We start from the raw sequence: 13,372 nt of genomic DNA on the forward strand, positions 1-13,372 counted from the left end.
TCCTTCCAGATACTGTCCTGACCGAGATTTGAACCGGGGACCCCTCAGTGCTGCAAGGCAAGCATGCAAACCACTAAGTCACTGTGCTTCATCTGGCTTTATACTGCTAATGCTACAAAATCACCCCTATCACTTGCCACCAATGCTACATTTCATTTATATTGATTTCATCAAACTCAATTGACAAGAATATTTATTTTTCACGTATTCACACATCAGTGAATTAGAAATACCAACAAAAAATACAATTTTTAATGTTTGTAACTGTCCTCAGCATCATAAATTATGTCCGCCTGTTTATTTGGCTTTAAACTTTGCCAGTTTTTGTTCCAACTCTTCAAATATTTCTTGCTCGATCTTGGTTGTGTCGTATTCCTTCAGCATGTCAAACTCTTCCCATGGTTTAGCTGACTTCTTGGCTTTCTGTTTGTGTTTCTCTAGCAGGTATTGTTCAAACTGAATGCCTTTGATGTTGAACCTGTGCTGCTCCCAGCGTCTAGACCATGGTCGGGGCTTCATCTGAACTTGCATCTATTAGAGGAGGAAAAGATTGTGTAAATATTATTACTTCAACTATATACGGTATACATCTATTTTGCTTAATATAGTGACAGTTTTTCTCAACCTAATTAAAGGGAATGTCCAAAAAACAAAGTTCAAACTCTGACACTTCTAGCTCCTGTGTTTTATCAGGAATAGGGGCTGTAAGTGAAGGGAAAATGTCTATGTTTTTTAATTGCTTTGAGTTAATGTTCTAGGGGAAAAAAAATGTTAACTTATTTATTACAGGTATTTATACAGCGCCGACAATTTACGCAGCACTCTACATTGTTGCACATTCACATCAGTCCCTGCCCTCAAAGAGCTTACAATCTAAAGTCCCTATCTCACATACATACAGGGCCAATATAGACACAAGCCAATTAACCTTTCAGCATGTCTTTAGAGTATAGAAGGAAACCCATGCAAGCACAGAGAGAAATACAAACTTCATGCAGATAGTGTCCTGACCGGATGTTGATTGGCCAGCTTCACACCTTTGCGTTGCAATAATGCACCACACATGTGTTTGCACTAAGGGAAAGCACCTCCACTGCACATGCATGCAATGTACTGCTTTGAATTGTGGTGCATTGACTATATTATCTTCTGCTCTATAATGGGGTAGGCAAACTCCAGCTCTCCAGCTGGTGGTGAAGCTAAAAAATCCGTTCATGCATCTGCCTCTAGAGGTGCCCATACACTGCTCGATTCTCGTACGAGAATCGGGCGAAATCCCGCGATCGTACGAGAATCGAGCAGTGTGAACTATGACGTGCGACCGTTTCTACTGTACGGTCGCACGTCTTTTGTCGAGCCAACATGTTCGAAAACCCGCCGAGAATCGTACGATTCTCGGCATAAGGTGTATGGGCACCTTTAGAGTCATATCTGTGGCTGTCAAGAGTCTTGCAATGCCTAATGGGATTTGGAGTTCCACCACAGCTGGAGTTTGCCTATCCATGCTCTATAATAATGACAAATACTCTTCTTGTATTGTTCTTTCTATTGAGAAAAAACAAAACTCTGTTCTATAATAAAAACAGATTAGACATTAAGTTCCAGGCACATATTAAAAGACACGGATAAATACAGTTGTGTAGTTATTGAAAACAAACGTCTGTATGAAATATATGTTAATAATAAATAACAACATCACTTTGAGCCAATCAGATGTTCTACATTCACCTGTGATGACTAGGAACATACTGAATGGAGCAAGCAGAGAGATGACCTAATCAGTCTGTTGCTGCTCCTTTAATGTTCAATTACTGGGCTCACATCCTCCCTGCCCCATGCTGACGCTGCCCCAGTCTGGAGGGAGGTGGGGAAGTGACCTAGCTGTGATGTGTAACTACACTAGAGAAAAGTCAGGGCATCAAGCTGGCTGTGTTGTATAATGAGGCTTTGCAAATTTGAACAGTGCGATTTGCCTGGAGTCCAGCTTTAAAACAAAACTTCAAAAAGGTGCCCAGGATTTATAGTCCTCGGACACCACCTCCTACACCCAAGCATCTGGAATGCAAGATGTTCAATAGTTCAATAGAGGCCAATGGATGTTTCCCCATTCTAGAAAGTTGGGGTCCACCTTCATGCCAAAGAAGGCTTATCTGAGGATTCTGCAGACTTGAAGTGCCAGACTGCGGGCAGAGGGGGTCCTCAAAGGCAAGTGCTATCACACTTATGACCCCTGCGATCAGAGTAAGTAAACCAGAAGGCAACATGACTCCATGCTACAGACGATGGCACCATCAGAAGACATCATGGTGCCACCCCCTGCCCCATACACCACCCCCCCTTTTCCAAAATCAAATATGTTGCAGTTAGGCAATGTACAGGCTCGGAATAGGAGCCAAGGCCTGAAGTACCCACAAAATCTGCTTAGAGCTGACAGTAGGTGAGGGTTAGTGACCGTAAGATCAGATAAGATCAGGTGGTGGGGCTTGACCAAAGTTATTGTAAGTGGGCAGTAGGAACAGATCATAGATCAAAGTTCCATGTTAGCAAGCAGCAGCAGCAGGGAGATGCTTCCTGAGTGATATATGGCATTAAAGGGACAGGGACACTCCACCCAGCTAACAACATTTATGCTCAGTCCCACATCATTAACCTCTTCCACTTCAAAGTAAATGAGGAATAATTGTGCCCAGTGACCAATGAAACTACTAGGCCTGCTTAACTAAATGAGTCTTCAAAAGACAGGGCAAGCTCAGAGGCAATGGCAGTGACTGGAAAGTGATCAGCATCTAACTTTACCAGAACTAAATCTGGAAAACAGACCACGTGGAAGCCAGTGTTCAAAAGGTCACTTCCAGCCTAGCGCTTCAGAGCCTAGATGCAGTATGGTACAAAAGTCAGGCGGCTGAGATTGACCACGCCAGACAGTTGCCAATCAGAAGGAAACCTTGCGTAGTAGAGGTGCACCAAAATGGAAAATTTCAAAACCGAAACGGAAAAAAAAATGTTAGGCCGAAACCAAAAACATTTTTTATTCTAACTTTTTAACTTTTTTTTTTTTATAAACTTTAATTTTTTTATATTTTATTTTTATTAAATATTTGTATTTTTCACTTTACTTTTAGGGGCTTTGGGGAAATATTAGGGGTCTAAACAGATCCCTGATATTTCCCTTTTAAAACAGAGAAAGAGCTTGGAGGACACAAAGTCCCTTTTTCTGTAGCCCCTGTTATCAATGAACAGGAATCCTCTATACTGAGTGTTCTTGTTCATTCATAACTTGGAGATAGTACTGCATGTTTACCATGTCCACAATCATGAATGAACAGGAGGTGATGTAGATCTCTTCCTATTCATTCATAATTGAGGATATAGTAAACATACTCTGTCCTCAATTATTTACAAACACTCACTGCTTGTACCTCGCTCTCCTTCCTGACAGCTGTCACAGGAGGCTGAGCGAGCAGAGCTCAGCCTCCTGTGACAGCACTGCAAGCTGTCTGCGGCAGAACACACCGCTCTCTCGTTCTGCCGCAGGAGGCTGAGCGAGTGGTGCGGGAGGAGAGCTCAGCCTCCTGTGACATCGCTGTGACAGGAGGCTGAGCGGTGCGGGGAGAAGACGCCGGCCACTCGCAGCGCTCGACCGCCTGTGACTGTTTCTCCCCTCCTCGCTGGGACACAGAGCAGCGCCCAGCGGGGAGGAGAGAATAGGATGCACCTCTTTATCAGCAAGAAAATGGCACTTTCGGCATTTTGCCAAAAGTGCCATTTTCGGCTGATATGTTTCGGCGGCCGATATATCGATGCATCCCTATTGAGTAGCAATGTAAAGAAGTCTTGATTAAAGAAAACTTTTTAGAGAAAATGCTAGAACACCACAGGTTAGTCTTTCCAAAAGCAGACAGCAGTGTAGGCCCTACATGACCACTTACCGTGTTGACAGGAACTTCAGAGTGCAGGAATGGGACTGGCTTCATGTTGACATCAAATGTGCTGTATTCAGGAAGGGCGTCGCGCAGATACATCAGTTTGTTGTCCAGTCTCTTCTCCAACTTCAGTACTTGGATTTCATGCACCTGAGGACTGTACATGTCATATCTGATCTCAACACCTGGAGAACAAGAACATCATGAACATTTCTGTATCACCGTCCGTAACACAGACCAACAAGACTTCTGCATTTTAACACCAAATCCACCTGCTGATCACAGTCACTTCTCTGGAAAGTTGAACAAAAGATCAGAGCAGAATTTAAACCTACCCAATCGATCACTTTTCAGATGTAATCTTCCTATACAAAAGGTTTGCTTTCCATGTACGGCCTAATTTCCACACAATATATCCGTGATCATGTGACAATATACTCTCCTTGCCTATGGCTGTGCATTTAACATTGCTGTGGCTTTTACAAGGCGGAAAGTACAGATTATATTATTAGCTCACGAGTGAAATGCTGGTAAGAGTGATGAACAGAGAGGAAAGTGTTGAAGGAATAGCAGAGATCATTTTTAAAACAAAGAGAAACATGGAAGCAAATACACAACAGAATTAATGGGGAACAATGGTGTAAAAATGTGTCTAGTTCCCAATGTTAGGAGATGTTTAGAGCTCAGATATAACCCAAGAAATCGAAACCAGGCAGCCAAAACTAGTTGTTGTCTGTCCCTGCCCTGCTTTAAAGTCACAGAAGGAATACAAGGACTGATAACTGCTCACTGTCTTCTACAAATGCTAATTGCCTGACTCTAGTGCTGACTTTTTGGCTTCATTATCTGCTGAGCCACTCAACTGTGGCTCAGAACGCATCCACTCCCTTGTCATCTCTCATCTCGACTATTGCAACTCCCTCCTCATTGGCCTTCCTCTACACAGGCTCCTCCCCCCTTCAGTCTATCATGAATGCTGCTGCTAGACTCACCCACCTCACCAACCACTTAGTGTCCCTATCTGCCACTTTCCAGATACACTGTCACCTTGCTCCTGCATTGGTGAGGTAAGTGTTTTTTTTTTAGTATAACAGAGAAAACAGGGAATACACAGCTAATTAGTTATAAATAGAATAACAACAAACTACATTGAACTGTGAAGCTTCACTCCATGCATAAGGTGATTGCAGCTGTATTAGTGCAATAAAACAAATGAGGACCATCTGTGATACTTTTTAAAAAAAATATGTAGTAGTTACATGTTCAATTTTCCCAAAAGCTTGTCCTGAAAATTTAACGATTAATGCAAATGAAAAAAAAGTATCATGGACAGTACTGGATTTTTTATTTTCTACTCCATGTATAAAATGCACAAGCAGCTACACCCCTCTTCTAAGTCCTTTACCTTGTCCCTCAATAACATTTCGGAGAACAAAAGTGGCACCGAGTCCATGTCCAGATCTCTGGATACAAATCCCCACGAATCTGTGAAGTTTTCCGCTGGCATGGGGATCTGACATGGTCACAGCAAGAATGCTCCCTGAAAGAAACCAAGCATATAGTTAAATAATACTTTGCACATCTCAAATGATCTACTTCCCCATTCTTTCCATTCTGTATTCTCTATTCTTATCTCTTCACCAATAATCCACCTTTATTTATTTCTTCCTCCAGAAACATACATCACCACCTCGGTCATTTCATCTACGGACAAACCTATTCAAATGAAACTGAACCATCTAGTCTACTATAGTGCCCTAAAACCTCACAACTTGAAACTCCGACCTTCTCCACTCTCTGTAGTCCTGCCACTTTCTACAACAATTCTGGCTAAGGGTTAACTTCCCAATATTCGCTGCCCTAAAATATGCCTATTGGGTATGGTGGACGAACTCTTAACCCTCTCTCACACAAAAGGAACTTTTACAAATAAAAAAAAAATTATAATAATTGAACAGTAAAAGCCTTGCTACCTGTAGAGGAATTTTGCATGCTGTAGAGGAATTTTGATATTAACTCATACGCTTCATGTTGTTAATATTAACTCACATATACATGATTAATTTTACGTAAAATTATTTAGTCCTAGAAGTTTGCAGCTTTATGAACCCTAAGGGCATACAATATGTAGAAATGTCACCAAATCTTTTTAGGATAGCAAAATGTTCATTTATTTGCAGTTCCTTGTCAGAAAAACAAGCGCTTTCAGGACCTCGCAGGGTCCCGGAAGCTGGTGACATTTCTACATATTGCTGATGTTTGCGGCGCCATCCGCAGTCACTGCGAGCAAACCCCCCCACTACAAGGGACTTTCGGTAAGGAGTGCAACAAATAAGTGTTTATTCTAAGGGCATACAAGACAAACTTGGGGTGGATTGTAATGTCACTGGCCCTCGTCCAGAGAATGTCTTGTATATATTGATAAAAATACCAGGCCATCACTGAATGGCTGCTTTGCTGAGTGAGTGACCCGCTGTTTTTCCAGAGCAGAGGGGAAGCAGCTCAGTTAATATTAACTCTCAAGCAACCAGAAACTACAGTTATCTGGCATTCACCAATCCACATGGGTACCAGAAAACTAGGAGTTTACTGTACGTACATTGGGCCAAGCTGGGACATTGTAAGTATGCATAAATATTTATACCTGGATTTCAGCTTTAATAAATGGTCCAATGCAAAACAGATCACTTGAACTCTCTCTCTGACATGTTTCACTCATGTGTAGCTTATTCATAGAGTAGGAGTTAACAGGTGGGGAAGTTCTCTAATACATACAGTAGATTAACCCAGAAAAGCTGTTTCCAGTACAATTTATGGCGTGATATTTTGTATTCAGTTGGAATAAAACTAACTTGATACATTATGTGTGTGTGTATATAGATTAGGGATCGACCATTATGGATTTTTTTGGTACCGATACTGATTAATAACCACATTTCAGGCCAATAACCAATATCAGGTACCGATATTCTGGTTACATCCAGATGCACCAGCAGTTGAATGTAAACCGCGGAGAGTCGCCCGAGCTGTCAGAATACAAAAGAAAAAAAACATCAGATGCATTAGCTCCCCTGCTATCTGCCCGTTTTTCTTTAGTCTGACAGCGGGGCCGCTGGCTGCCGTCAAGAGTAAAGAAAAAAAAAAGCAACAGGTAGCATTGGAATGAATAGCTAGGCTGCTATTGGCTATTTCAAATTGCAATAGCCAATAGCAGGCTGGCTATTGCACCCTGTCAATCAGCAGAGGAGGACCTGAAGGAGATCTGCAGCAGTTGCAGCCTTTCACCTTTTCTAAAAAAAAATAATGTGCAGTCTGATCACTAGGGGAGACCAATGGATGACATATCAACTGGCAAAAAAACACTTGACTGGAGCTCAAGGACTGCTATTTAATGCTAAATGGTAGCGCTTTAAAAAATACTGTTTCTGGACATTGCTACAGAAATATATTTATGCAAACCCTACCCATAGTGGAGAGGTAGGGATAAGCAGTAAGCTATGGCATTTCTTTGCCCAATCAGAACCATACGGCACTTGGCATAGCAGCAGGTAATGGACACTGCTGCAGAACTATTGTCACTGTGACAAAGTCACTTCAAAGGCCCACTTTAACTACTCTGCCCTTTTCATTGTAACTAAAATGGTGTTACGAGGATGAATCTGTTCTCGCACCTACGTAGAATTCTGGAATGTTGAAGGTTCCGCGTCTTTTAATCATTTCATCCCTTTCGATCTGAAAACAAAGTGGATCTTTCCTGCGTCGAGGAGGTATAAATTCTGGGCTCAGGAACCTGCATTAAAACATAATAATAATAATGTTTCACCCGTTAAAGAGACCCGCTCATCAACTTAAAAAATTGCATGTAAAAGCAGAGAAAAAGCAAGTACTCAAAATGCTCACTTGCAGCATTTTCCTTTCCAAAAACAAATTTAGGTGCAATGTGCCTTTGAATTTGCTAACAAATGTGACTTCTTCATAAAGAGTCCACTCCCTAGCGCAGTCCTCTCCCTCGCTTTCTGGGAGTGTCTAATTATAGTTTGTGCTGGTCCAGTTTCTCCGCCCCTCTGTGCTTGTCCAGTTCCTCCACACTACATAACCTTTTATGCAATCGCTGGGGGCAGAGCGACGTAGACTTGCCTAACAGAGTCTACTGGGGCTGCTGACATCACGTCCAAGATGGTGGCACCAGTCTTGAGGCTTTTGGATGCGTCTACACATGGGAGGCTTTTAAAAGGTACATAACATGCCTAAAATATATAGGCAGCACAGCGGCGTAGTGGTTAGCACTTCTGCCTTGCAGCATTAAGGGTCCCCAGTTCAAATCCTGGTCAGGGACACTATCTGTAAGGAGTTTGCTTGTGTGGGTTTCCTCCCACACTCCAAAGACATGCTGGAAGGTTAACTGGCTCTGTATGTATGCACGTGAGATAGGGACCTTAGATTGTAAGCTCCTGGGAGGACAAGGACTGATGTGAAAGTGGATTATGTAAAGCGTTTTGTAAAAATTGTATGTAGAAACAGGGACACCGGCACTCCAATTGCAATTTAAATACATGGGTGCAGCATATCACACTAAAGCAAGGTTTCGGGGTCACGCATGATCCCCTTCCTCAGGCAAAAACATGTTTTTGCCTGAGGAAGAGGATCATGTGTGACCCCGAAACCTTGCTTTAGTGTGATATGCTGCACCCACTTCAATAAACAGACGTATTTAAATTGCAATTGGGAGTGCCGGTATCCGTTTCTGCATATGCATTTAACGTTTGCCACCCGTTGACAACCGCAGCACCCATCCTTTCTTTCGTGGAACAAGCGGTCAGGAGTGCGATGGGTTCATGAACTTTTTCTTTTTTGTAAAAATTGTAAACGCTATATAAATACCTGTAATAATTACATTAAAGCTACTCTCCAGGAAACCTGCTAACTCTCTTCATATCTCCCATTGTGTTCTTATTATCATCAGTAAAATTGATAATTAAAAAATGTACCTATGATGTCATCAACAGTGCTCTGATTCCCTGGTATGGCTGGTCTCAGTGGGAGGGTACTATGTGGCGCCCCACATTATTTCCTCTCTATTTCCTAGCTGTAACACTGAACTACATATACCATCATGCTTTTGTATAATTGTGACAAATGTGGGCATTTATTGGGCGGGTCTATGGGTAGTGCGAGGACAGAGGTGGTTGGGGAGAAGTGTAGATGACGCGGTGGGGGGGGTTTAGCAAAGACCAGCAGGAAATTCCTGCCTAATTATAGTACATCCCAATTGCCCTTGCACACTGATGTGATGAGGTGACCAAAAATCACACTACACAGAGGCGGTGGGGGGGACCGATCGCCCTGCTGCGCATAGAGCAGCCCCTAAGTGCCCAGACCTGTGGACAGGATATTCACAAAAGGAAACTTTTCCGGGATGACTTTTATTGAAGATGAGAGGAGAATGCTGCTGACATCATAATGTCTTATGTAGGTCCATTGACCTGCATTAGACATGAGAACAAGAAAGAACATTCCATAGCCAGAGCATGCAGTGGTGAGTAGTGACCACCACAGGAGCTGGTATCAGGTACATAAAACAGCACTCAAAAGGGTTCAATACTCATTTTGAGTGCTGTTTTACGTACATTTTTTCTTCTTTAATATGTCAACCGAGAATATCGACAACCCTGTAAAACTCAATGTACTGTAAGTACATATAATATACTAAGGAAACAATGCAAACACTGACAATAGAGAGAAACTGCCATTACCTCCTCTGAGATTCCTGCAGCGCTAACTTATCTATAAACAATGGCTTGCTGGGTGGCTGGAACTTGGTAGGCTCACCATCAGAAAGCAACCGGGCCGGCATCAGGAATCCTAAAGTGAAAGAGAAATTAACAAATTGCACATGTTGGCTTATTCAAAAACCATATAAAAGTTCACCCAGCTCGGCTTAGGCCTGACACATAATATACACTTTAGTACATTGTTCAAGCAAGCAAATCTGTGAAGGGAGAAAGATGGGAACGGCCATTGCGGACTGTCTTCTCAAGAGCCTCTGGCTTGATCATTTCCACGTCACTGACCTATAATAAGTATGTAGATCAGTTTTAAGTCATCAACTGTATACTATCTCTGGTTCATGGACTCAAAGTATTAAAGACAGAGGGTCAGCAGGACAGCCATGCACCTAACATTTTCATACGGAGAGTCCAGTACTGGCAGTGATCCACTAGCGGCAGCCTCCATGTTTTTATTGACAGTTTCCAGTCCGTGAAGGTTCTCATTTACCCAGGTCATGGTATATCTATAAAAAAAGAAATCATGGCAACTGGACTTGCTGTATTTTCCTTGAAGACATTTCACTGGTCATGCGACTAGCTTTCTCAATTCAGAAATGTTATCCAATTAAGATACAATTCTAAATTGAGAAAGCTGGTCAGATGACCAGTGAAATGAAATGTCTTCAAGATAAATACAGTCCAGTTGCCTTGATTCATTTTTACAGATAGGTTTCCTTTCACACTTTAAAAGCCTCAACAACCCATCACGTTTCGAGTAATCCATATATAATGGCCTGAAAATGACTATCTCGGTATGACATTCGTGGTGATACCCAATGTCATATAATGTTGCACAGCTGCCATTTATATATGCATGTACATTTGTAATTGCATGTGCAGGGGGATGGGGGAGGATTAAAACGTTATTTTTTAATAAAAAAATATGTTTACATCACAAAGGAGTCCTGACATGTGATAGTAAATTTATTGCGACGGGTCCTCTTTGTGGTCCAATAGGCCCCCAGAGGCTTTTTTCAGCCTAAACAGACTGTACTCAACTGTCAGTTTTTTCAGACGCGACCTGACAGCTCTGAAACAGGAAGTGCTCAGATGTGGCTTTACAACTGCCCAGTCGCTACTAGGTCCAATGTCAGACTTCAGGACTCATTCACACAGGCGTGCGCGCCTGTGCAGACCCACTCCGGGGAGGGACAGGTGCTGTGTGTAATTGCGTGTAGCCACTTGTATGTCCCTATGGGAAGATGTGCTACATGTAGTTAAACGCATACCTGGATCTGCATATCCATGCAGGTCCGTGTGACTGCAATTGGATGAATACAGTGTACGCCCAAATGCAAGCACCCGGAGTCACACAGATACAGGTCTGCTTGTAACTAGGGACGCACCGAAATTTAAGCCATCTAAACATTTCGGCCAAAAATGGCACTACAGGCAAAATGTAGATGGTCGAAAATTCAGTGCATCTCTAGGCTTCTCTCTTCCCTGCTGGGTGCTGGTCTGTGTCCCCTCCGATCTCCGCTGCTCTCGCCCACCTGTGTCGGCAGAGGCAGCAGTGATCGGAGGGGACACAGAGCTGATCCAGCTGCCGGAGAGGAGAGAAAGTTGTCAGGAGGCTAAGTAGTGCAGTGCTGGAGGGGAGCTCAGCATACTGTGACAGGGGAGTCAGAACGCAGAGCGGAGTACAAAACACTCGGAAATCAGTACTGATCGCGGTTTGTACATAACTGAGGACATAGTATGCTTACTATGTCCCCAGTTATGAATGAACAGGAAGTACTGTACATCACTTCCTGTTCATTCATGGATTGTGGATATAGTAACTGATACTATCGGCTTACGAATGGACAAGAGCACTCAGTATAAAGACTTCCTGTTTATTCATAACAGGGGCTGCAGAAAAAAAAATGGTTTCGACCTGACAAATGTTTTTAATTTTGGTTGCGGTCTAAATTTCGGTGCATCCCTACGGGTAACTACATGCAGCTGCATCCTCCTACAAGGAGCTACAGGCGGCTGCATGTAATTATACGCCGCACCCGTCCCTCCCGGGAGCAGTTCTCTGAACGGGCATGCATGAGGTACGGTTGTGCACGCTCATGTGACTGAGCCCTAAGCGTTGGTTTCTTCTTCTGCTTTTTTATGAGCATCTGCACACAGGTACTTCAGGTAGGAGCATTTTTGTTCAGCCAATCAAAAGCAGGTCACTAGGGGGAGGAGACAGTTGTTAGGCACAAAAACTGTGCCTAACAAATGAATTGTCCCACTCCGTACGTTTACATCTTTGGAGACCTTCCAGTGAATTTTTGGATTGGGAGCACTTGGAGGAATCCCAGGTAAACAATGGAGGGAAGGTACACACTTCATGTAGATAGGGGCCCCCAGTGGGATCTGATCCCAGGACCCAGCGCTGCAAAATGGCTATACACTTTGATGCCATGCTGGATATTAGGGACATCTGAATGGCCCCCAAACCCCGGGGGCCGACCTAAAATCAATTACAGATATCAATATACTGAAATAAAGCCAATGACATAGTGCCTGGGGAGCAGAGATGGCTGGATAGTGACATTCCCATTAAAAGGGGGAATGCTGCCATCAACACATCGGCTGCAGTACTATGTTTCTGTCTTCACTCTAAACCCCTCCGCCATCTCTCTAGTCCGCTCTGCACTCACCTGTCCGGTACCGAGCCAGCAGCACTGACCTCCTGCACGCCGCCATGTTTGTCCCATAAGCCGCACTGACAGCGGACATGCGCAGTAAGCGGCTCCGCTCGTTCTATGGAGCGCCGCTAGGGTCAAAACAGCCTGAGAAGCGAAGTCGTTCAGGGTTCGACTATGCGAGGACTAGGAGGTAACTCCAGTGCTGTGCTTACTGCGCAGAGAGGAGTCAGTATAAACCTGCATGGAATTGGGACCCAGTCCTGGCTGGTCTTATACATGTCCAGGGATTTGAGTGAAGTTCCTCAGATTCTAGACATGCCCACTTCACCCACACACACCACCTGCAGAATACAGGAGCCCTTACAGTGCATTCTGCCTGACCAAGCTGTCCACATGTGGGGCATCATGGATTAACACTATCAGTGCCATGGCATACCTCCTTCCTCTGATGCCAGGACGTTCTTCCTCCCACTGACCCTGGGACATTATTTCTCCCACTGACTCCAACACTGGGGCATTCTTCCTCCCACTGACCCCTGATGTCTGGACGTTCTTCCTCCAACTGACCCCCGACGCTGGGATGTTCTTCCTTCCACTGACCCTCGACTCCAGGGTGTTCTTCCTTCCAACTGACCCTCGATGCCAGGGTGTTCTTCCTCACACTGACCCCCGATGCTGGGATGTTCTTCCTCCCACTGACCCCCGACGCGGGAGCATTCTTCCACCCACTGACCCCCAAAGCCAGGGCATTCTTACTCCCACTGACCCTTGACACCGGGGCGTTCTTCCACCCACTGACCCCCAACGCCAGTGCGTTCTTCCTCTCACTGACGCTCAACGCCAGGGTGTTCTTCCTCCCACTGACCCTCTGATGTTGGGGTGTTCTTCCTCCCACTGCCCCCATGCTGTTTTTTTCATTCTCCCAATGACCCCCCCGGATGCTGGGATGTTCTTCTTCCCACTGACCCCTGTTGATGGGCCTTTATTTATTCCCACA

At 44.0% G+C, this 13,372-nt stretch overlaps 1 protein-coding gene across 1 annotated transcript; it reads right to left on the bottom strand.

Moving 5' to 3' along the window:
* Positions 1-297: 297 nt before the first annotated feature.
* MRPL19 (mitochondrial ribosomal protein L19) lies at positions 298-12,493 on the bottom strand. The gene is made up of 6 exons (XM_018575463.1): positions 12,388-12,493; positions 9,677-9,785; positions 7,595-7,713; positions 5,329-5,463; positions 3,930-4,108; positions 298-531 (listed from the first exon to the last, which is right to left on the bottom strand). The coding sequence occupies exons 1-6, from the start codon at positions 12,464-12,466 to the stop codon at positions 298-300; spliced, it is 855 nt and encodes a 284-aa protein (XP_018430965.1). The 5' UTR covers positions 12,467-12,493.
* Positions 12,494-13,372: the final 879 nt, after the last annotated feature.

Source organism: Nanorana parkeri, unplaced genomic scaffold (genome assembly GCF_000935625.1).
Source record: "Nanorana parkeri isolate BGI_ZX_2015 unplaced genomic scaffold, ASM93562v1 scaffold53, whole genome shotgun sequence".
NCBI classification, from domain to species: Eukaryota; Metazoa; Chordata; class Amphibia; order Anura; family Dicroglossidae; genus Nanorana; species Nanorana parkeri.